This window comes from Taudactylus pleione, unplaced genomic scaffold, assembly GCF_031769625.1.
Source record: "Taudactylus pleione unplaced genomic scaffold, aTauple2 ptg000173l, whole genome shotgun sequence".
NCBI classification, from domain to species: Eukaryota; Metazoa; Chordata; class Amphibia; order Anura; family Myobatrachidae; genus Taudactylus; species Taudactylus pleione.
Window position 1 is genome coordinate 1,154,582 of NW_028284575.1, and position 26,234 is coordinate 1,180,815.

General features: G+C 49.1%; 1 protein-coding gene across 3 annotated transcripts; it reads right to left on the reverse strand.

Annotated features, from left to right (window-relative positions):
- Positions 1 to 800: 800 nt before the first annotated feature.
- On the reverse strand, positions 801 to 15,894 carry TMEM37 (transmembrane protein 37). 3 transcript variants are annotated; one of them, XM_088475538.1, is made up of 3 exons: positions 15,768 to 15,894; positions 11,158 to 11,242; positions 801 to 1,974 (listed from the first exon to the last, which is right to left on the reverse strand). In XM_088475538.1, exons 2-3 carry the CDS (start codon positions 11,185 to 11,187, stop codon positions 1,441 to 1,443), a joined length of 564 nt encoding a protein of 187 aa, XP_088331664.1. In that variant the 5' UTR covers positions 11,188 to 11,242; positions 15,768 to 15,894; the 3' UTR covers positions 801 to 1,440. The 3 variants fall into 3 exon arrangements, with proteins under 3 accessions (XP_088331664.1, XP_088331667.1, XP_088331665.1); XM_088475541.1 differs by lacking the exon at positions 11,158 to 11,242 and having other exon boundaries at positions 801 to 1,971; XM_088475539.1 differs by lacking the exon at positions 11,158 to 11,242 and having other exon boundaries at positions 15,768 to 15,893.
- Positions 15,895 to 26,234: the final 10,340 nt, after the last annotated feature.

Genomic DNA, 26,234 nt, shown 5'->3' on the forward strand with positions numbered 1-26,234 from the left:
AATCCTGCCTCATCACTAGGCACAGCGGGGACCACTGTAGTCCCTTAGAGTCATGGATGAACCACAGGTCTTCATACCCCAGTCCGACACTGTCCCTGAATAAAGCGATATTATAGCAGCCCCTACATTAGGCTCAGGGTATAAACACCTTATCTGAGCGCACATCTATTATATTGTCTCTGGTAGATTAAACTGGAACTCGTAGAGGGTAACGTTTTGGGGCCAAATTTGTTTGTGGACGGGTGAGAGCATTTCTCTGATGACGAATAGCTGTCAGACCCTCCAAATAAATATCAGACTACAGACAATGAAACACATTTATTCTTATCCTGACACACAATTTTGCAGATTGGGGAGATAATTGTAAGTTTTCCACTGCGCCGATCCTTCCATCCTCTAAGTAGTAACAAACATCTCATCAAACTGATGCCAACTTAACGGTGCGTCACCACTTATATCACTAAATGTTACTCCCCTGCCCCTTTTCCCCTGAGTCGTGGGGTGTTTCAGTGCCTGGGGCTTGTGACTGGTCATTCCATCGCACTCTGCAGCCATTAAATGTTGTGCCGGTTCTACACGCCTCCTTTGCCGGGATAATGCACAACGCGGGTTTCTACGACCGGCCAAGAGCCTCAAGCTTTTACATGCTCAGAAATGTCCTTGGTGACTTCTAATACCAATACCATTTACAGTAGGGAGTGCTTTATACCATGTACAATGTCACATTTAAAACAATGAACAGGTTTATCTTCATTTTCCAGCTGGAAACCACCGGTGACAGTAAATACTGAGGCTGCAGAAAGAGTTTGGGTCAAGTTTTATATCTTCATGATTTAAATGCCACCCAAGCACCAGCTGCAGACCTAACACTTGCCCCTTATCACTCCTTATTAATACAATCCCGTATACATTATTCTACCTCTGTAAACACAATCACACTACATACACAAGTTAACAATGGTTAGCAATGGTAAAATATTCAGGACAGAATGTTCAGTCCTTGTCAGAACTATATCGGCTTGAGTCAAACCATTGAGTAAATTGGCTTTTGCGCTGACAGTATTCAACTTCTTCCGACAACTGTTGGTCTCTTGCAGGACGTAGCATTACGTTAAGCTGAAGTTCATGGAGTGATATGGACTCTTCAGTTGGATTCTATTATCAACCTTGAACCATAAAATGTATCCAAGTTCTATGAAATTTATTTTGTTCTGTATATTACTGGCCAAATAGGAATGCGTGGATTCTTCAAATCTCTACTAAAAAGTTATTTTAGAATACGTATATATAATGTTCTATAACAGGCCAGGTCTTCTTAACGGCACTCAGTGTGAACATAACATGTTCTCCATATCAGGTGAGATGTAAAGCTCCTCTATCTTAGCGTGATGTATCCTCAGTGACCCGTGTCCTCACCGAACGGCAGAGAATTTGCAGAGCTCATGCAACTAGATGGTTGAAGTAAAGTCCACTGGACCCATTCAGGAAGAAGAGGAAAACTCCTAGGAACTGGCACCAGAAGATCAATGTGAAAGAGCTATGGATGGCATAGGTGCTCAAGTAAATGACATAGGTCAGGGTCCCTGAAGCGGAGAGGAAGAATGAAACTAGAAGCAACACAGAACCCATGTTCCACTTCTTGCGGGAATGACCATCGTCGCAAAGCTGGGACACCATCAGCAACTCAAGTCCAAAGATTGCCAGGACAACAGCTAACGTTACTGTTGTGCGGACCACGAACATCATTCTGCTGAGCTTGGCCAACTCCAGGCTGCACTGTGGCTCCGCATCCTTCCTGCACGTGTCCCACACTCCGAACAGTTGTTCCCCGGGAGAGGAGAGCCACTGACCATCACACACAGAGATCGATGACAGGACTATGGCTGTCCCGGCGCTAAGTGTGATCATGACGCGCAGGAATGTCTCAAAGAATATCCGAGACCTCAGCTGGGGCCTCATGGTCTTCTGCAGCTGCTGGGGGGGAAAAAAAAGTCATAGTTTTAGCTGGAATTCTGAACAACACAGAAAAGTACATGGATCAGTTCTGCTGAGAGTTTCACTTGTTACATAAGAGAGAAAATCATAATGGACTCAGGGCCTGATTCAGACCCGCTCGCGAGCACTAGCATGCGCGAGACCCGAATAACGACGGGGTAGCCGTCGTTATGGGTCTCGCACCAAAGGGGGTGTGCTGTCGATGTTGATTGACAGCACCCCCCATTGGTGGGCGTGCCGGGGGCGTGGCTGCCAGACGGAGGCGTTCCCATGGGAACGCCTACCATCTGGGTCCCGGCCCCACTGACATCACTAGTGATGTCAGTGGGAGTGATTTTGGCTCTGAGAGAGCCAAATCACTCCAGGGCTTGCGGTCACCGAGACCCTACCGCAGGGTCTCGTCGCAAGCCCGATGGTCGCGAAGGTCTTGACCATCGTGACCATCTTTTTGGCCGCTCGCATATGCTGTGGGTGGTCACCCACAGCTATGCGAGCGGCCAGGAGGCCGCTCCAAGTTTAGGTAGGAGGGCCCTGATTCAGAGCGAGCGCTCTGGTCAGAGCGTCTGGCTCTGAATCAGGCCCTCAGTATGAACATATGTGCAGGATAATAGGCTTCATCACAACAATGTACCATAATACAATAAGGTTACGATACTGCAATATACCAGAGTCAACTACCCATAATACTAAATTACCCCCACTGCCATGACCACACTGTACAACAGACAAATAATATCCCAACCCTCTCTAAACTGCATGTAGACCACTAACATCCCCCAGCCCTCTCCACACTGAAATATAGACCACTAATGCCCACTGACAATTCTCTCACTGTACTATAAACCACTAACATACCCCAGCACTCTCCACACTGCACTATAGACTGCTAACATCCATCGACTATCTCCACAATGCACTATACCCTGCTAACATCCACCAACCATCTCCACATTGCACTATACCCTGCTAACATCCACCAACCATCTCCACACTACACTATAGACCACAAACATCCACCAACTATCTCCACACTGCACTATACCCTGCTAACATCCACCAACCATCTCCACACTGCACTATACCCTGCTAACATCCACCAACCATCTCCACACTACACTATAGACCACAAACATCCACCGACTATCTCCACACTGCACTATACCCTGCTAACATCCACCAACCATCTCCACACTGCACTATACCCTGCTAACATCCACCAACCATCTCCACACTACACTATAGACCACAAACATCCACCGACTATCTCCACACTGCACTATACCCTGCTAACATCCACCAACCATCTCCACACTGCACTATACCCTGCTAACATCCACCAACCATCTCCACACTACACTATAGACCACAAACATCCACCGACCATATCCACACTACACTATAGACCACAAACATCCACCGACCATCTCCACACTGCACTATACCCTGCAAACATCCACCGACCATCTCCACACTGCACTATAGACCGCTAACATCCACCGACCATCTCCACACTGCACTATACCCTGCTAACATCCACCAACCATCTCCACACTGCACTATACCCTGCTAACATCCACCGACCATCTCCACACTGCACTATACAGTCCCTGCTAACATCCACCAACCATCTCCACACTGCACTATACAGTCCCTGCTAACATCCACCCACCATCTCCACACTGCACTATAGACCACTAACATCCACCATCCATCTCCACACTGCACTATACCCTGCTAACATCCACCGACCAACTCCACACTGCACTATACCCTGCTAACATCCACCGACCATCTCCACACTGCACTATACCCTGCTAACATCCACCGACCATCTCCACACTGCACTATACAGTCCCTGCTAACATCCACCCACCATCTCCACACTGCGCTATACAGTCCCTACTAACATCCACCCACCATCTCCACACTGCACTATAGATCACTAATATCCACCCACCATCTCCACACTGCACTATACCCTGCTAACATCCACCGACCATCTCCACACTGCACTATACCCTGCTAACATCCACCGACCATCTCCACACTGCACTATAGGCTGCTAATATTCACCAACCATCTCCACACTGCACTATAGACTGTTAACATCCACCAGCCATCTCCACACAGCACTATAGACCACTAACATCCACCAGCCATCTCCACACTGCACTATAGAGCACTAACATCCACCGACCATCTCCATACTGCACTATACCCTGCTAACATCCACCGACATCTCCACACTGCACTATACCCTGCTAACATCCACCCACCATCTCCACACTGCATTATAGATAACTAACATCCACCGACCATCTCCACACTGCACTATACAGTTCCTGCTAACATCCACCCACCATCTCCACACTGCACTATACAGTCCCTGCTAACATCCACCCACCATCTCCACACTGCACTATAGACCACTAACATCCACCGACCATCTCCACACTGCACTATACCCTGCTAACATCCACCGACCATCTCCAAACTGCACTATACCCTGCTAACATCCACCGACAATCTCCACACTGCACTATACCCTGCTAACATCCACCGACCATCTCCACACTACACTATACCCTGCTAACATCCACCGACCATCTCCACACTGCACTATACCCTGCTAACATCCACCGACCATCTCCACACTGCACTATACAGTCCCTGCTAACATCCACCCACCATCTCCACACTGCACTATACAGTCCCTGCTAACATCCACCCACCATCTCCACACTGCACTATAGATCACTAATATCCACCCACCATCTCCACACTGCACTATAAACTGCTAACATCCACCCACCATCTCCACACTGCACTATAGGCTGCTTATATTCACCAGCCATCTCCACACTGCACTATAAACCACTAACATCCACCAGCCATCTCCGCACTGCACTAAACCCTGCTAACATCCACCATCCATCTCCACACTGCACTATACCCTGCTAATATTCACCAGCCATCTCCACACTGCACTATAGACTGTTAACATCCACCAGCCATCTCCACACTGCACTATACCCTGCTAACATCCACCGACCAACTCCAAACTGCACTATACCCTGCTAACATCCACCGACCATCTCCACACTGCGCTATACCCTGCTAACATCCACCCACCATCTCCACACTGCACTATAGACCACTAACATCCACCAGCCATCTCCACACTGCACTATAGACCACTAACATCCACCGACCATCTCCACACTGCACTATACCCTGCTAACATCCACCGACCATCTCCACACTGCACTATACCCTGCTAACATCCACCCACCATCTCCACACTGCACTATAGATCACTAACATCCACCGACCATCTCCACACTGCACTATACAGTCCCTGCTAACATCCACCCACCATCTCCACACTGCACTATACAGTCCCTACTAACATCCACCCACCATCTCCACACTGCACTATACCCTGCTAACATCCACCCACCATCTCCACACTGCACTATAGGCTGCTAATATTCACCAGCCATCTCCACACTGCACTACAGACCACTAACATCCACCAGCCATCTCCACACTGCACTATACCCTGCTAACATCCACCAACCATCTCCACACTGCACTATACCCTGCTAACATCCACCGACCATCTCCACACTGCACTATACCCTGCTAACATCCACCCACCATCTCCACACTGCACTATAGACCACTAACATCCACCAGCCATCTCCATACTGCACTATAGACCACTAACATCCACCGACCATCTCCACACTGCACTATACCCTGCTAACATCCACCGACCATCTCCACACTGCACTATACCCTGCTAACATCCACCGACCATCTCCACATTGCACTATACGCTGCTAACTTCCACCCACCATCTCCACACTGCACTATAGATCACTAACATCCACCGACCATCTCCACACTGCACTATACAGTCCCTGCTAACATCCACCCACCATCTCCACACTGCACTATAGACCACTAACATCCACTGACCATCTCCACACTGCACTATAGACCACTAACATCCAACCACCATCTCCACACTGCACTATAGATCACTAACATCCACCGACCATCTCCACAATGCACTATACAGTCCCTGCTAACATCCACCCACCATCTCCACACTGCACTATAGACCACTAACATCCACCAACCATCTCCACACTGCACTATAGACCACTAACATCCACCATCCATCTCCACACTGCACTATACCCTGCTAACATCCACCGACCATCTCCTCACTGCACTATACCCTGCTAACATCCACCGACCATCTCCACACTGCACTATACCCTGCTAACATCCACCGACCATCTCCACACTGCACTATACAGTCCCTGCTAACATCCACCCACCATCTCCACACTGCACTATAGACCACTAACATCCACCGACCATCTCAACACTGCACTATACAGTCCCTGCTAACATCCACCCACCATCTCCACACTGCACTATACAGTCCCTGCTAACATCCACCCACCATCTCCACACTGCACTATAGATCACTAATATCCACCCACCATCTCCACACTGCACTATACCCTGCTAACATCAACCCACCATCTCCACACTGCACTATAGGCTGCTAATATTCACCAGCTATCTCCACACTGCACTATAGACCACTAACATCCACCAGCCATCTCCACACTGCACTATACCCTGCTATCATCCACCAACCATCTCCACACTGCACTATACCCTGCTAACATCCACCAACCATCTCCACACTGCACTATACCCTGCTAACATCCACCTACCATCTCCACACTGCACCATAGACCACTAACATCCACCAGCCATCTCCACACTGCACTATAGATCACTAACATCCACCAGCCATCTCCACACTGCACTATACCCTGCTAACATCCACCAACCATCTCCACACAGCACTATAGACCACAAACATCCACCATCCATCTCCACACTGCACTATAGACCACAAACATCCACCATCCATCTCCACACTGCACTATAGACCACTAACATCCACCAACCATCTCCACACTGCAATATAGACCAGTAACATCCACCGACAATCTCCACACTGCACTATAGACCACAAAAATCCATTGACCATGGCACAGACCACTAACATCCACCAACCATCTCCACACTGCACTATAGACCACTATCATCCACCAGCCATCTCCACACTGCACTACACACCACTAACATCCATTGACCATCTCCACACTGCACTAAAGACCACTAACATCCACCAACCATCTCCACACTGCACTGTAGAACACTAACATCCACCAATCATGTCCACACTGCACTATAGACCACCAATGTCCACCGACCATCTCCACACTGCACTATAGACCACTAACATCCACTGACCATCTCCACACTGCACTATTTACCACTAACATCCACTGACCATCTCCACACTGCACTATATAGATCACTGATATCCACCGATCATGTCCACACTGCACTATAGACCACCAATGTCCACACTACACTATAGACCAGTAACATCCACCGACCATCTCCGCACTGCACTATAGACCAGTAACATCCACTCACCATCTCCACACTGCACTATAGACCACTATCATCCACCGACCATTTCCACACTGCACTATACCCTGCTAACATCCACCAACCATCTCCACACTGCACTATAGACCACTAACATCCACCAGCCATTTCCACACTGCACTATAGACCACTAACATCCACCAGCCATCTCCACACTGCACTATAGATCACTAACGTCCACCAGCCATCTCCACACTGCACTATACCCTGCTAACATCCACCAACCATCTCCACACAGCACTATAGACCACAAACATCCACCATCCATCTCCACACTGCACTATAGACCACAAACATCCATCATCCATCTCCACACTGCACTATAGACCACTAACATCCACCAACCATCTCCACACTGCAATATAGACCAGTAACATCCACCGACAAGCTCCACACTGCACTATAGACCACAAAAATCCATTGACCATGGCACAGACCACTAACATCCACCAACCATCTCCACACTGCACTATAGACCACTATCATCCACCAGCCATCTCCACACTGCACTACACACCACTAACATCCATCGACCATCTCCACACTGCACTAAAGACCACTAACATCCACCAACCATCTCCACACTGCACTGTAGACCACTAATGTCCACCGACCATCTCCACACTGCACTATAGACCACTAACATCCACTGACCATCTCCACACTGCACTATTTACCACTAACATCCACTGACCATCTCCACACTGCACTATATAGATCACTGACATCCACTGATCATGTCCACACTGCACTATAGACCACCAATGTCCACACTACACTATAGACCAGTAACATCCACCGACCATCTCCGCACTGCACTATAGACCAGTAACATCCCCTCACCATCTCCACACTGCACTATAGACCACTATCATCCACCGACCATCTCCACACTGCACTATGGGCCTGATTCAGAGGTGCTCGCAAAAAGCGACACGGCCTCCAGGCTGTTCGCTAAGCTGTGGGTGACCACCCACAGCTTTTGCGAGCGGCCAGGTGATGGTCGCGACTATCGGGCTTGCGACGAGACCCTTGTGGTAGGGTCTCGTTCCCGCAAGCCCCAGTGAGCTGCTTGCTCAAGTAGAGCAGGAAGCTCACTACTGACATTACGAGTGATGTCAGTAGGGCCGCTCACAAATGGCAGGCGTTCCTTCAGGAACACCTCCATTTGTCCAGCCACCCCCCCTCCCCGCCTACAAAACGGGGCGAGCTATCGATCAACATCGAAAGCTGCCTCGTTTGTAACGAGCCCCAGAGCGAGTGAATTTCTCACTCGCTCCGGGCTCGCACGTGCGCAATGCCCCACCATTGACCCGCTTGTGAACGCATAGCGCTTGCGAGCGGGTCTGAATCAGGCACTATGGACCAGTAATATCCCCTGACCATCTCTACACTGCATTATAGACCACACTGGAGTATAAGTAGAATAGTTACATGAGCTGGGGCAGACAGGATGAACTCTATGGGCTCCTGCATCCTTGGACGCCTCAGCAATGCTAACATACGCTAATGCAGCAAGAGGCCCCTGGTGTAAATAGGTGCCTCCCGCATGCTGGTGTGATCTGCACCTGTGTCCGAGGACACAGCCATCGGATCACTTGCGAGACCATTGGATATCCGAGTAAACCTGGGTACATACAGTAGCTATACAATCCTTGGCTCGTTCACCCGATATAATGGTGATCGGGCTGATGATTTTATAGGTGTGTACGCTGTATCGATGCGGGAGCGTTAGCCGATAGACAGCTTTTATTGCACCTGCAACAGTCGGGATCAGGAGGTCGCATCTTATTAATATTTATCGTTCCGACCTCCTGATCCCAGAGTAGTCCGTTCACACTGAGCTATTTCGCAAAGGGTTCAAGATGGAGGTACAGCACTCGGCTGATCGGAGAGCGTTTACCCGATCAGCTGAGTGACTGCAAAGGCGTGTACCCAGCTCAACCCTCCAGTCACTCAGATAGCGGTCTCACGTGTGTAGCCGAGGCCAGGAAATCTGCGTCACAAGGCGCAGACCCTTGCCTCGGAACTCCCAGAAAACGGGGGCGGCCCCGGTTTGCGTACTACTCTGAATGAGGCCTATAACCTGCACTGATCACCTTATACAGCAATCACAGCAACGAGGAGCAGACACTGAGGCTGGGGCTGACCTCCCCATAGTATAGCAGTCTGAGCAGTGATACTACTGACAATACTTTTCTTCCCGTCTGTAAAGCTGGCTACACGCTTGCATCCTCTATACCTGGCAAGACAGCGGAAACATCGGTAACATCGAGAACCATCGGACCCACACGCACAATAGTGGATGACCTGACCCTCCCGCAGACATAGCGAGACTTCCTGTGTGTAACTAGACCTCAGGCCGCCTCCGCCACCGAAAGGGCTTAATTATGCACACCCCTGAAACGCTGTCCAAACGCACAGGCACGCCTGCGTTTGCCCGACCGCTCCCCCGTCACCACTCCCAAGCGGCAGTTCCTGTCAATCACTTGTCCCTGGGGCAGCGGACTCCCTGCATACGCATACTCCATCGCACTAGGCCGGTTCGCGCACTGCGATGCATGCGCAGAGCAAAAACATCCTCCGATTGCGTGCGTCCGCATCCGTGCGTTCCATGCTGAATCTGGCCCCCAGTGTATAAGGGTGTGAGAGATGTCTTACAATAATATGAAACCCCTTTTCCTCCACACTATCCGGAACAGAGTAACAAGCGCAGCAACAAGTTCCAGGATTAGCGACACTTTGTATCTTATGGTTCTGGGAACATCGGATTTGCTTTTTGTTTTGTTCAGTCCTCCGGGGGGTTTGGCAGATATTTGGGATTAGATTTAGAGAGTGAAATGGAAAGAGGATTAGGAGGTTTCAGATGTATTACCGACACTTTAATCCCGGAGAGAAAGTTTTCTTAGTGAAAGTCAGTCATGTTTCATCCGCATTATGAATGGTTAATGGAAAAAGAGGTTTTGTATACAATCTACCCCTCCCCTCAGTCAGAGTACTGTAGTTTTATAGCAAACAGTAACTACAAGTATTGTTGTTGTGGCCTTTATTTCCCGCCAGGCAACAAAAGGAAAGTTCTGGTACAACCTCGGCGAGCTGTGAGCTACATGCAATTACCCCAGGAGCCCCCAACTCCTAGATACCCCACATTCTCTGGGAGGTGGGGTAATATTATTCTACGCAACAGGGCTGGAAAAAAATGTGCAGAAAATCTAATATAAAAGTGACACTAGGGGGTATATTTACTAAAGTGAGAGTTTTTAGAAGTGAGTTTTAAGTGATGTTGCCTATAGCAACCAATCAGATTCTAGCTATTATCTTCTAGAAGGTGCTAGTTAAATGTTAAGTAGAATCTGATTGGTTGCTATGGGCAACATCACTTTTAAAACTCACTTCTAAAAACTCTCACTTTAGTAAATTTACCCCTTAGAGGCTGATTGTAAGACAGATGAATATTTTGCCGCAGACGCGTCTGGTGTAGATTCCTGCGTCCAAATGAGCAGTTACTAAGGGCCTGATTTATACAGCAGATGGACGTAATAGCGATTTTTGTGCAGATCGAGCTGATTGTTTGCAATTGCGCATACATGTACGCCGCACTGCACATACCTTGCGATTCCGCACGCACAGAGAACCCATTCACACTGTGAGTAACAGGTAGTCAGCGTTTGGGGGAGGTAACAGGAGGGTGGTCCTAAAAAAAAAAAAGCAGGCGTGTCTTAGCATTTAATCGCCATTAAATGGGCGTGCATAAATAAGCCATTGCGATCTACTACGCGGCATGGGAACCCTCTGCGTGTCAGGAGAGCTGCCGAGTCTGCTGAGGTCCTGAGACGCCCACTGTCAACGTCCGTATCCGCGGGGAGAGCGCATTTATAGCGCTGAGCAGCCGGACTTTCCACTGGCGGCTGTCACTATCTCTGTTACTCCATCTTATCAGTGTTTGTCATCATTTCTGAGCTCTCTGCCCTGTCAGGTAATAAATGTCACCCTTTGCTCCAGTCTCTACCTAATGGCCCCATAAAACCACAAGTGTTCTGTTTATTTCATGGTGTAAACAAGCTGGAAGTGAAGTCACTTCTGTTATAGCCCCCAAAAAGGCTCAAACTTGAAGTGTTTTTTTATTTTTTTCTTATACGTCAGAATATTCCATGTTAGGGACGTATTTCAAAACTCTTACTCAGACTGAAACCGCAGTTTTCACTGTAGTAAAGGGTCATTTTTTAAACTCGAGGCTATTTATTATCACTAAATCATCCGACGTTTACGGTGGATAGTGCTGAACCCACAGATCTCTATCTGGATGGTGAAATGACCAACCTTGTCATGTCATATAAAGCTTAGCTTTTCGGGGCTTGGCGCCGGTCTTCAGCCATTTGCCGTTGGTCACTCTCTGGCAACACTGACCTTTAACATTTGCGAATGCGCAGCAGTAAGGTCGTGATCGCCAGGAAGTGAAGTATTTTGTGGCTGCATTAACCTAGCGGCTAAAGAATTATTGATTAAAGTTACCTATATAGCACCAACATATCCCGTTGCGCTCTACATATGTATCAATGGCAAAGTGCTTCGCTGATACAGCATCTTATCAGAAGGGCTGATGCGCAAGCAAGGATTGGTAAACAGCGCCAATAAATCAGAACTAAACACTGCTAAATAATTTGATGTTTTTGGAAATGAAACCCAATAAATAATAAATAAGCCCCTTAGTGAGTTGAGTTGGGATCAGGGTTGTAACAGGGCTTAACGGCGCCATGTGCCAGCTCCACCCCCTTTGTGTATGACATCATGATTTTGCAGATAGGGTGCGGGGCTGCCAGCGCTCGGAAATGTAACAGTGCCCGGAGCCTCTTGAAGACGCTCTGGGCAGCTGTACACGCAGTAGGGTGCCTGACTATAGCATCCAAAGGACGCTAGTGGTGGCACTGCTGCCAACGATACTGGCTGCAGGGTGCTGTTCTAGGCACACTGCTAGCCAAAAGCATGGGCCGTGGGGCAGGGACGGTGCCTCCCACTGTGCCCTGCGCTCTGTGTGGCGGCTCCGGTCACATGCCCCCTAATTACGTCCCATTTTGAGATGTATGTGCTCTGGGCACCTTTTCAGATATTACGCTAATGCTTCCGCAGTTGTGGATGTACGAAGATGCGCGAATATACGGTAATGCGACAGCGGCACGGACTTGTACTGAGACACCGATTTCAGCCATCGCAGCTGTCCGCCATGGCGTACACATACGCAGCATCGGATGCAGATCACGCAAACATCGACCTCCTGAGCAAGTCTAGGGCAACTCAGATTGGCCGGCGTAAATGAGACGCCGGGGCTGTGTTTCCTGCGTACAGGATCGCAGATGCAGGATGTGACACCAAAACGGTCGAGACACGTCTGCATTTTAAGCCGACACGCCTCATTGCCTCTCCCAAACACTCCCTGCCTGTCAATCACACTGCGAACAAAGACTCGTAGCGTGCGGCTACGGTAACGTACCTTGACGCATGCGCAGTGGCAAAAAAAATCGCTCCATTTGTGAAAACATTGCCCTAGCGTGCAACTCAGATCCTCTGTACATATAAATAGGGTTTATCTGTACTCTCTCAGTACAACAGTGGGGAAGAAATCATTCAGCAAAGGGAATGGGACACATTCACATAGATATGTCTCTGATTTGAGCTGCTAAGTGGCTTCCTATTACCCACGACCCGGCCCCCTAGTGGTCTTATTGTAATGAAAAATGGTAAAACAATTTCACCTATAATTCCATAAGTTACGCATAAATGTCAAATATCACAGGGCTGTGTTCCAGGGGATCCCTCCTCGCTGTCGGGGAGCCACTGGATCAGGTGTATTGCCAGTAGGTGATATTTATAGGGGCTCCAGAATCAGCCATTAATATTGTTTTAAATGGTTACTAAGGCTGCATAATGTTTTCATAAAGGATGAAGCTTCAATATCAATGGTAAACGGCTAAGGAGAAACCGAAGCAATCATTAGTGATAAGTGACCTGCCCGTAGATGCCCAGGACACAGGCAAATCCTAGTATACTAGCACCATAACCTGCCATGTGATGTACAGTGCCACCGTATACTGCTCTGTGATGTACCATACCACCCTACATTGCTGTGTGCTGCACTGTGCCACCCTACACTGCCATGTGATGTACAGTGCCACCATATACTGCTCTGTGATGTACCATACCACCCTACATTGCTGTGTGTTGCACAGTGCCATCCTACACTGCAATGTGATGGACAATGCCACCATATACTGCCATGTGATGTACAATGCCACCATATACTGCCATGTGATGTACAGTGCCACCATATACTGCTCTGTGATGTACCATACCACCCTACATTGCTGTGTGCTGCATTGTGCCATCCTACACTGCCATGTGATGTACACTGCCACCATATACTGCTCTGTGATGTACCATACCACCCTACATTGCTGTGTGCTGCACAGTGCCACCCTAAACTGCCATGTGATGTACAATGCCACCATATACTGCTCTGTGATGTACCATACCACCCTACATTGCTGTGTGCTGCACAGTGCCACCCTAAACTGCCATGTGATGTACAATGCCACCATATACTGCCATGTGATGTACAATGCCACCATATACTGCCGGGTGATGTACAGTGCCACCGTATACTGCTCTGTGATGTACCATACCACCCTACATTGCTGTGTGCTGCACAGTGCCATCCTACACCGCCATGTGATGTACAATGCCGCCATGTACTGCCCGGTGATGTACAGTGCCACCGTATACTGCTCTGTGATGTACAATGCCACCATATACTGCCAGGTGATGTACAGCGCAATCAGAAATGGTTAGATATAGAATTGGGTGCTGCAAAGGACCTCTGACATCACACCCACGTGATCCGCGACCAAAGGGGGAGGGGCAAGGATCTGAACTGGGGGCCAAAAGTGTCCCCTCGCGAGTTCGCTGCGCTCAGGCACGGTGGCTCGCTACAAAAATATATTCCCCCCTCTATGCCCACGTGGATGGTAACATTGGAGCAGTCCGGTGCTGCCAAAGCGGTCACGTGGTTGCAACGTTAAGAGATGTCCTTTCTCCAACTAGGATCTAGCAGTAACCAATCCGAAACCACCCAGTGATGTTTAATGCCACCCTATACTGCTGTGTACTGCACAGTGCCACCCTACACTGCTGTGTACTGCACAGTGCCACCCTACACTGCTGTGTACTGCACAATGCCAAGTGATGTACAGCACAACCATATACTGCTATGTAATGCTCCATTATGCTCTATATTACCATATGATGTACAATACAACTATATACATTACTGCCCTGTAATGTTCCATGCCACCCGACACTGCTGTGTGCTTAACAGTGCCACCCTACACTGCCATGTGATGTAGAATGCCACCATATACTGCCAAGTGATTTACATCACCACCATATACCATATATGTAATGTTACATGCCACCATATACTGCCATGTGACGTACAATGCCACCACATAGTGCCATGTGATGTACAATGCCACCACATACTGCTATATAATTTACTATGCCACCATATACCCCCCTGTGACATACCATGCCGCCATACACTGCCTTGTGCTCTACAGTGCCACCAAAAACATCAAAATTACCCCTAACTTAGTGTTCCCATTGTATTGTTAGTTGTCATGTTTAGGACACTGGTGTGGTGCAGTTAGTGAGTCGGACAGCAGAGGGCGCCCGCGCTCCTCACATGCAGAAGTTGGCAGAGAGTCACAGCCAGACTCTAATCAGATGAGTTTGTTGTTTTGTCAAAACAAGTTTTGTAACAATAGCAGATTCCAAAAAGATCCCAACAAACTGCAAAAACATGTCTGATAGGGAACAGCTCATCCCACAGCCGGAGCATCGCAGTTACTATCCCCTGTTTATATTAATAACTAGCTCCCTACAGCTCTCATATGGGTGAGTTAAGCCTGCATATTCGTACCGTGTAATGGAGTCCTAGGCTCCAGCTGAGAATTCCCCCAGCCCTCATAGACATACACCCCCTCACCCCCCACCGGGGTATATACAAAGCCTGGGAGGGGGAGACAGACAGATCCCACCATCCTGCCCTCTGTATTAAGTCTTCAGGAAGACTCAGAAAAGTTTTGTGAAGTTTCTGAAGACATCTGAGAGCAGCTGATTATAGGGTCTGTGTTACCCCCAACATCATCCCCCCCACATCCACTTACCTGCACCCCTATGGCTGTCATGTCAGAGCCTGCTCCGCTGGGTATAGACTGAGGTCCTGTCTGGGGCAGGTGATGACAAAAGTCACATTATTATGGGAGTTACACTGACTGGCTGATTCAGCAGTTCTGCCCCGGGAGGGGAGGGGGATGGTGGAGACATGAGTCTATAATACTCTGATATAGAAGCTTGTAATGATAACCACTATTTCCTCATATCAATGTGTCATGTCACTGGCAGTAATCACAGATAGTTACTGGATATAAAGCTCCCCTGCAATACACACACGCGCAGCTGCGACACCCAGGTTTGTGGATTTGCGTAATGATGTAACGGGGCCTGCGCAGGTACCAGAGGCTGCTGCGACCAATGTGTTGGGTGGATTGTGGCGTTTCTTGCTGAGTGCCAATGAAACGCAGGAGTCCCCCAGCCCCGGTATTTCTTACATGAGGATATGGGAGATAGTGGCGGCGTCCAATGATTTCCAATTGGGAGTATGGCGCAGGGCTGTGACATCTTTGCCATGCGGCACACTGGGGGCATTTAGCAAAAATCGCATTTCCAATGCGAACTGAACGCAATGTTATCGCCCAAGATGGCATTGCAAGATGCAATGTTACCGGTGACATGTATGAACAGGCACCCACAGGGACAGGTGCTCCGAAAGGATCCCATCCCTGCGATGTGCCCTGAGTGCTGCCGGGGCTACTGTGCATGCGCAGTCCAACTGACCGCACACGTGCAGCCGCCATTGCCGGGGAGGGTTCTGGGGTAACCCTTTGCCAGCTACGGGCCATATTCAATTAAAGGCGAAAAGTCTGTTATCGGCGATAATTTATCGTCGATTACGTCATTTTCGCCTGTTTCAATTATCCCCGTATTCAATTTCAAAGACTTTTTGCCGGTGCGAAAAGTCATTGTTAAAAAACGGGGATAAGTTTTCACTGTGTAATACATGGCGAAAAAAAGTGCAGAATTGGGGTTTAGGGGTGCAGGCTTAAAAAAAATAGCCTGCACCCCTGGGAGTGTCCCCTAAAAGTTATGTGTCAAAAAAATGAAAAAAAAAAAAAACATCCTCAGGACACCCCAAAAAATGTACTTTCATCTTGGGGGCGAAAAAAAATATATTGGGGAACAAAGTTTTAAACTAGCTAAATTGATTCAGGAGGGGGGGGGGTTCCTAGGTGTTTTCTAGAATGCGGCTGGTAGCGGCAGGTGCATTTTTTGAAGAATCTTAATAAATGGCTTTACACCCATTTTCACGTCCCCCAAATTTGATGGGAATAGTTATTTTTACAAAAAACAACAACTAAGTGCTATTCTTCACTAGTTCTAGCACCTGCCGCGGCTATTTAAAACCCCCAACTATCTTCAGCAGGCCAAATAGAGGGTACCCAAAGTGATCCCCCATGTCAGAACATCTTTTGGGGGGTGACTGGATGATTTCCCCAATAACTGACAGCACTTTTCGATACTTACCTTTCCGCCGGGTCCCGTTGTCACCGGATCCAAACTGAATGCGGGGATAAGCAGGCACGTGCCCCATACTTTATCCCCTCCTAAAATGGCGATGATGGCGAAAAGTCCGACCTCTGATTTTTCGCCTCAAATTGAATATGGCCCTAAATCTGCAAAGCGCTGCCCATAGGCTACAGCAGACTAATCTCCAGAATACATCGCATTCCGGATATTGGTAAATCTGGCAGCATCGCATCCCCTATAGAAACCTATGGTGGATGCGGCTGCCCGCGGGAATGGAGGGATCACAGCAGGTATCGGAGATATCTGCCGCGGTCCCTCCGTCATACATTCGGGAGATACTAAGTATTTGCGGTTACCCCTCGAAAACGGTTGTTTTTGGGGAATAAGCTGCAAACATTGATAAATGGGCCTGACTGTCATGACAGCGAGGGGCAGCAGCTTTGTACCATGACAGTGACTGGCAGAGCGTTGGGGGGACTGAGCCCATAACCAATAGCAGCTGCCTACTGATACGCCGGCATTGCCAATAGAAGGTGCAACTGCATTTATTTATTAACAGTTGTTTATATAGCGCACACATATTACGCAGCGCTTTACAGAGAATATATCAATCAGTACAATCTGCGCGTATATTCCCTATCACATGGAAACCGGAGCACCTAGGGAAAAAAAAAACACACAAGCATTGGAAGAACATGCAAACTCCATGCAAATAGGGTCTTGGTTGTAAATTGAACTCATGACCACAGTGCTGTGAGATAGTAGTGCTAACCACTATGCCACCGTGCTGCCTACAGGGTTTTACCAGGTTGTTTCCAAGTATCAGGAAGTACACGTATATTGGAAATCCCGATCGTGGATAGGTGAGTATCTACTAACCTAACCTAACCGCCCTAACCATAACCCTCCTTAGGGGTGCCTAACCCTAACCTCCCCCCCAAGTGCCTAACCCTAATCCCCCCTCTAAGTGCCTAACCCTAACCACCCCCTTCCCCGCTGTCTAAACCTAAGTTCCCCGGGGGGGGTGCCTAACCCTAAGTCCCCCCCGGGGGTGCCTAACCCTCCCTCCCCCTAGCCAAACCCTAACCCTCCCGGGGGGGTGCCTAACCCTAAGTTCCCCCTGGGAGCCCTAAACCTAACCCTCCCCCCCCGCGACTGTCTGCTCGTGGCGCCCGGCATCACTGCGATCGGGATGCCGGGCGCCGGTCTCCTGGCGTCGGGGAAATGCCGGGCGTCTACATCTAGACGCCCGGCATTTCACCCTTGCCGGGATATGACAGTCGGGAAGCCGGCTACCGGTATTTAGGCAGTCGGCTTCCCGATTGCATACCGTAATAGTGAATAGTGCACACCAGCTACAATCACTGCCAGGGATGTTTTGCTGGGAATCAGGTGTGGAGGCATATTTACTGAACTTAGGGTCTCATTCAGACCCGCTCGCGAGCGCAGGACGCTCGCAAGCGGGTCGATGGTACCCAAATGCGCATGCGCACGACGGAGGCTGCTCCGTCGTGTGCATGCGCAAGACCCAGTGAGCGACGTGGAAGCCGTCGCTCGGGGTCTCGCACCGAAGGGGCGTGCTGTCGATGGTGAGTGACAGCACGCCCCCTTTGGTGGGCGTGCCGGGGCGTGGCTGCCCAGACAGAGGCGTTCCCATGGGAACGCCTACCGTCTGGGTCCGGCCCCACTGACATCACTAGTGATGTCAGTGGGAGTGATTTTGGCTCTGATAGAGCCAAAATCACTCCAGGGCTTTCGGTTACCGAGACCCTACCGCAGGGTCTCGTCTCAAGCCCGATGATCGCGATGGTCTTGACCATCGTGACCAGCATCATGGACGCTCGCATAAGCTGTGGGTGGTAACCCACAGCTATGCGAGCGTCCAGGAGGACGCACCAAAAAAAAAAAACGCCCTGATTCAGAGCGTCCGGCTCTGAATCAGGCCCTTAGTAATAATACCATTTTAACATACAGACAGAATAGTAGAGATGCGATGTGCAATTGGTCAATATAAAAATAGGGAGGTTTTCAAGGGAAAAAAAGGATCAAGTGATTATGTCCTAGGACCTGGGGGGAACATAATCTTCACTTGATCCACAGAACTAAGGGGAAACTCTAGATGGGAGAGATTCCAGAGCAGACATATACCCCTTTTACACCAACCTAACAATCTACCCGGGATTTTTGTCATTGTAAATGGATCCAACTCGGGTACTTTGCAGGCAGTGGCGTATCTAGGTGGGTTCGGCACTGCATAGGGGGGACCACTACTGGGGGAACTGTATAAGGGGCACTGCATAGGGGGGACCACTACTGGGGGAGCTGTATAAGGGGCACTGCATAGGGGGGGACCACTACTGGGGGAACTGTATAAGGGGCACTGCATAGGGGGGGACCACTACTGGGGGAACTGTATAAGGGGCACTGCATAGGGGGGACCACTACTGGGGGAACTGTATAAGGGGCACTGCATAGGGGGGACCACTACTGGGGGAACTGTATAAGGGGCACTGCATAGGGGGGACCACTACTGGGGGAACTGTATAAGGGGCACTGCATAGGGGGGGACCACTACTGGGGGAACTGTATAAGGGGCACTGCATAGGGGGGACCACTACTGGGGGAACTGTATAAGGGGCACTGCATAGGGGGGACCACTACTGGGGGAACTGTATAAGGGGCACTGCATAGGGGGGGACCACTACTGGGGGAACTGTATAAGGGGCACTGCATAGGGGGGACCACTACTGGGGGCACTGCATAGGGGGGACCACTACTGGGGGAACTGTATAAGGGGCACAGCATAGGGGGGGACCACTACTGGGGGAACTGTATAAGGGGCACTGCATAGGGGGGGACCACTACTGGGGGAACTGTATAAGGGGCACTGCATAGGGGGGACCACTACTGGGGGAACTGTATAAGGGGCACTGCATAGGGGGGGACCACTATTGGGGGAACTGTATAAGGGACACTGCATAGGGGGGGGACCACTACTGGGGGAACTGTATAAGGGGCACTGCATAGGGGGGGACTATTACTGGGGGAACTGTATAAGGGGCACTGCATAGGGGGGACCACTACTGGGGGAACTGTATAAGGGGCAGTGCAGAGGGGGGACCACTACTGGGGGAACTGTATAAGGGGCACTGCATAGGGGGGACCACTACTGGGGGCACTACTACAAGGGGCACTGCTATTGGGGACATTGCATAAGGGGCACTACTACTGGGGGTATTAAGGTGCATATGGAAAGGAATGTTCGCAGAGTGGCGAGAAACGGTGGTGTGTCATGTTGACATGCCCCCATTTTACAGTGGTCACGCCCCTTGTGGCATGTGACCATGCCCACTTGGGGGGAGGGCGCTCAGTTTTTTAACTTGCCGTGGGCTCCAAATACCCTAGTTACTCCAATGTTTGCAGAGTTGGCCACGGGTCGTTCCTGTGGCACCCTGCAGTATAAACGATGACCCTGATCGTGCTGCATGCTGCCCAATTGGCCGGCTTCAGTCATCTCCAAGTGTCCACTGCAACGCCGGAAGAGCCGGGTCACTGCAGACCCGACTCTGGTGTGAACGGCACAGACTCGAGAATATCCTGGGTCGGCACCTCAGTCTGGGGTAAGTTCTGGGTTTGATCCGGATTGGAACCTTGTTCCAACCCCCCGGGTCAGACTCAGAACTTTGGTATAAAAGTGGTATTAGAGAACTCTAAATGTGAGAGATTCTGAAACGGAACTATGGAGCACTCTACGGGCCTGATTCAGAGCCACTCGTAAAGCGCCCGCTCGTTTGTTCAGAGCGATGTTTTCCCAACTGCGCATGCGTACGGATCGTAATACGCATGCGCGAACCAGTCATTGCGGCCGAAAATCGTTTGTTCGCTAAATAGCGAATGCCTGCTAATATGAGTGACAGGAGTAGGCGTATGTGGGTGGTAACAGGGGAAGGTGCTTGAAAACGGGGAGTGGAGATCAGAACGCAGGCGTGCTTAAAGGTCAAAACGGGCGTTTTATGGGTGTGCATAATTATTACAGCAGCGTCATTGACCACGTCACTGGGTTATTTTATAGTCAGAGCTGCTCGCAAAATTGTGGTGGGAAAAACCAACCACAAGAATAACGAGCAGTTCATACGCTGGTCGATGTACTCGATTAATCTAATAAATAGCGGACATGACGTAGGATGCGAGCGGCCAGGGGGCGTAGTTATCCAAAAAACGACCGCAAGTTTTGTACGCTCGTTCAGACATATAGGCGTGAACAGACCGCAAAGAGCGAACGGTTCATTTGAATAGCCACCCCCTTTTCCTGAACGACCGTCCGCAAATTGCGTCCGGCTCTGAATCAGGCCCTAGATGAGAGAGATCCTGGAGTTATGAAGGACATAATAATTTATGTGTTTGGCAATTAATTGTATCAGGCTTTTACATTTCTCATACAGTATTATCCGTGTGGTTCTCCCCACTGCTCAAGTAATTATCCTTATACACAACTAGGTGTAGAGCTACACATTTTCCGCCACTCTGGAGGGTGGTTACCTCTTATTCTAAACTGGTCCCACAATCACAAGGCTGGCATATGCTGTGTAGCAGATATTTAAACCCCCTTCCTCTGATTCTGGAGTGGAACTAAGGAACTCTAGGTGGGAGGGACTCTAGAACGTAACTATGGTGGATTCTAGATAGGACTGGGGAGCAGAACTAGAAAACTCTATATTCTGAAGCAGAACCAGAGAAGAACTGTAGATGGGAGGGAATCTAGAGCAAGACTAGTGGAGAACTCTATGTGGGATGGATACTGGAGCAGAACTATAAGAGAACTGGAGATGGGATTCTGGAGCAGAACTATGGGAGAACTGTGGATCGGAGGGACTCTAAAACAAAACTAGTGGAGAACTCCAGATGGGAGAGATTCTGGAACAGAGTCTGAGGCTATTTTCCAGGACCATAAACGTGGTATAATTGTGGCATTTCATCATTACTACAGTTGAAGACCTTAAGATAAGGTGTGACGCATAGCAAAATCTGTCTGTAAAACAGACTTACCTGCAGCTCTGAATCAGCCACAGAGTTTGCAATACAGGATATAATGTACGCATATTAGAAGACCGAGGATTGTAGACGATTCATCACACTGCGCTCGCTCACATGGGCGAATGATTTGTACCTACCCATCTCTGCGGATCTGCGGGCTATTCACACTAAGTTTCCCATGGGCGCGTAGACAGAATTGCGCCCAATTCAGAGGTAAGTATACGCACAGATCAGGCAATGTTAGACAGCTTTTCTTGCGCCCAAGTTAGGGCTGGATCAGTAACTTAAATATCAAGGCATGTATTACACAAAGTACAGCTCTTACCACTCACATACCTGGAGACACCCAGGTGCAAGAGTCTGCTAGCCCCGCCCTTTCCAAGTCACGGTGACATCATCATGCCCCACCCACTATGTTGACATCCTTGGCAACATGTGTGTTGGTGTTAACTTATACGCTACAGATTTATTACAACCTACATGGGTTTATTAGCGCAGCAGGTATAGGAGCTGGTTGGATCAGAGATACTGCGTATTAATACGGAGGCGTTTTAAGCTTAATGGCCAAATGTGATAATAACCTGTGAGCCTTCAGCTGCATACACACCCACAACGATTTTATGAACGATTTCCTGTCAGATTATCCGTCAGATTTTTTTAAAGTGTAATGACCGATTTTTTTTAACTACAAACGATTTTTGCAATTTCCTTAATGAAAATCCTTGAGTTGACAAGTCTGACTGAACTACAAACGTGAACGTGCATGAACGATTATCGTTCATCGTTTGACTCAGAAAGTGAACGATTTTTTCAAACAATATAATTTAACGATAATCGTTCAAAAAATCGTTGTGTGTGTATGCAGCTTTACTAATGACAAGATTTCCTGGATTTAGCGACGAGATTTAAAACGGCACTTGGTTTTTTCGAAGGTAAACCCTTTTTTTTTTTTTTTTTGCCGTAAAAAAATAAATAAATGCTGTTTTAAATCTTGCAAACTAAATCGCTGAAATGTTAGCACTTGGCGCAACTTGCAGGCCAATATATTTGGCCCTTAGGGACTATTTACTAAGCGTTGGATGGAGATTAAGTGAACAGAGAAAGTTCCAACCAATCAGCTCCTGTCATTTTTCAAACACAGCCTGTGACATGTCAGTTAGGAGCTGATTGGTTGGGACTTTATCTCCGTACAGTACGATTGCAGGACCTGTTATTATATGGCCTTTATAATGTATGTTAATATACTAACCGGGGCGGTTTAAGAGAGGAGAGGGGTCCGTGCGCAGACTATCCATGCTTGCCCCATCCAGGTCTCCGTGAATATGGCACCCACGCCATGTCTCAGTGACCGCTCTCCTGTGCATGAGCTAAGCTCGGTGAAAGTAGCCACTGCACCATTTCTACGGTGATTTCCGCTTCTCCGCAGCGATGCCCGACTCAGGTTGGTGGAGCTACTGGGAGTAGAACTATAGAAAAACAATTTATATATAGTATTTAGAGAAGAAAACAGTCAAAAGGGACTTTAAAAAAAAAAATCTTATGTTATGGAAAATACATTTTGGCCCAGGACATTACGTCATAGTTAACGAGAGGTTCAGGAACTGAGGGCCTGATTCCGCTTTGGGAATAGAGTGAGATTTAGCACGTAACTGATCATCTTGGGGATACCATGCTGCACTGAAGGGGGGGGGCAGATGTAAATGTGCAGAGAGATTTAGATTTGGGAGGGAGGTGTCCAAACTGACATCTAAATTGTAGTGTAATAATAAAGCTGTGCAGTATTTGTGGGCTACATGCAAAAGCAGCCAGTATTTACCCCACATGCAAAATAAAATGTATGTATTTACACCCCTTGCATTGGAACATGGTTTGTCCTGGTACACAGTTACTTAGTCTTTCTCAGTCTATTCCCAAAGCTGAATCAGGCCCCGAGTTCCTGCTGGAAAATAGCGCTAGTGTGCGGTGTGGACCCCCACCCCTGGACCCAGAGACCCGTGCGCACCACACACCTCCACCCATTATAGATACACCAATGTTACTAACACTGGGCCTGCTTCAGCTTAGGACGGAATTGGAATTATGGTAATGCAGCAGGAGGTATCACGTCTCTATCATGTATTACTTGTCCGAGCTGCGATGTACAACGCAGCATTGGATAATCTGCGGGAACATCGGCCGGCTAAGTGACCCATGGGTTCACGCAAGCCGGCCACCGCAGAGGAGATAAAGAGGCCAGGAAATCTCCGTCAGCCGACGGAGATCCTGGCCTCCTCCATCCTCCCCATCAACGGCGACGTCACACATCAGTTTTGGGAAACTGAGGCCGTCGCCGCCCCCTTCCCGCCCACAAACGACAGCAGACTGTCAATCAATTACAGTCTGCATGCGCAATCGCAGACCCGTTCTGCACATGCACAGAATGGGTCAGCCGCCTGCGCAAATTCCCGACCAGCGTGCACTGCTGAATCAGGCCCACTGTCTCAGCTTACAGTGTGGTCTTTAATTTATCCTGTATGACGCTACGTACACTAGGTGGCGCCATATGAGAAATAATCATACTATGAATGGCTGAATAAAAGATGACATCTCTGGTGTAAGCGAGGAAGGAGATACCGGCTGCATGGCGGGAAGTTACAGAGGTGAGGAGAGCCAACAGCGAGAGATGTACAAGGTGTCCGCAGCACCATACAATGAAAACAAAATGACATACGTTTTGCTAAAACACAAAGGATAACCATAATCTGAATAAACCAACAGCGATGGGGGGTAGCGGGATAGAATGGACAGACTCACTTAATGTACGTATCCACTAGGCGATTAAAATGGATTACGACATAGTTATCGTTCAATTGCTCATTAATCGTTCATAAATCGTGCATTAAAATGTCGAAAAAACAACCAGCGATGCGCGCTCCTGCTGGTCGTTTTTGATATCCATCATCGCCTGAGCATGCCGGTCAGGTTGGGCATGTCCGGAGATGAGGGAGGGTGCCTGCACTGAATGACATATCGTTCCATGTGGGCACATTATCCACTGCACAGGATGAGGAATGATTACAATGGTGTATAATCGTACAGTCGTTCCACTCTCGTGTAGTGTATACGCACCTTAAGGCTTGAGTAGCGAGCGATGATGGGTGACACGGGGAGAGGGAAGGTGTAAGCAGCAGACACCAATCAATGGGCTTATACTCACAAAGTGGGCGAGACAGATGGGATCAGAGTAACCAGATGCACATTAGTGACTGGGATAGTGCTAGGAGGAGAGAGCAAGGGAAGATGGCCCTGCTCATAAGGGCTTACAGTCTATGAGGGAGGAGGTAACCAGGGGGAAGGGAGAGTGGGTATGCAGACGGTCAGAGGTACAGCACGGAGTAGAGTTAGGATGACTGATGTGTACGAGTGTCTTGTGTGCTCGTCCGTAGACAGAGAGACTGTCCGTAAGTCCGCAGGTGAGGGAGTGAATTCCAGACCAGTGGGGCGCACAGGAGACACCTTGGATGCTGGAGTGAGAGAAGCAGGAGGAAGTGATGCGGCAGTTAGTGGAGGGCGTGATGGAGTGATGCGGCAGTTAGTGGAGGGCGTGATGGAGTGATGCGGCAGTTAGTGGAGGGCGTGATGGAGTGATGCGGCAGTTAGTGGAGGGCGTGATGGAGTGATGCGGCAGTTAGTGGAGGGCGTGATGGAGTGATGCGGCAGTTAGTGGAGGGCGTGATGGAGTGATGCGGCAGTTAGTGGAGGGCGTGATGGAGTGATGCGGCAGTTAGTGGAGGGCGGGAGGAAGTGATGCGGCAGTTAGTGGAGGGCGGGAGGAAGTGATGCGGCAGTTAGTGGAGGAGCGGAGAGGGCGGGAGGAAGTGTGAACAGAATTGAGGTCAGAAATGTAGGAGGGAGTGGAGTGACTGAGGGGCTTTATATGAGGGTGAGGAGTTTAAACTGAATTCTGTGGTGGA

Excerpts from the sequence above, each read along its gene's own strand:
- TMEM37 (XM_088475538.1), bottom strand. The coding sequence starts at position 11,187 with ATGGGTTCTCTGTGCGTGCGGAATCGCAAG. Across the intron at positions 1,975-11,157 it reads TGTGCGTGCGGAATCGCAAG|CAGCTGCAGAAGACCATGAG; the intron begins GTATGTGCAGTG and ends TTTCCCCCCCAG.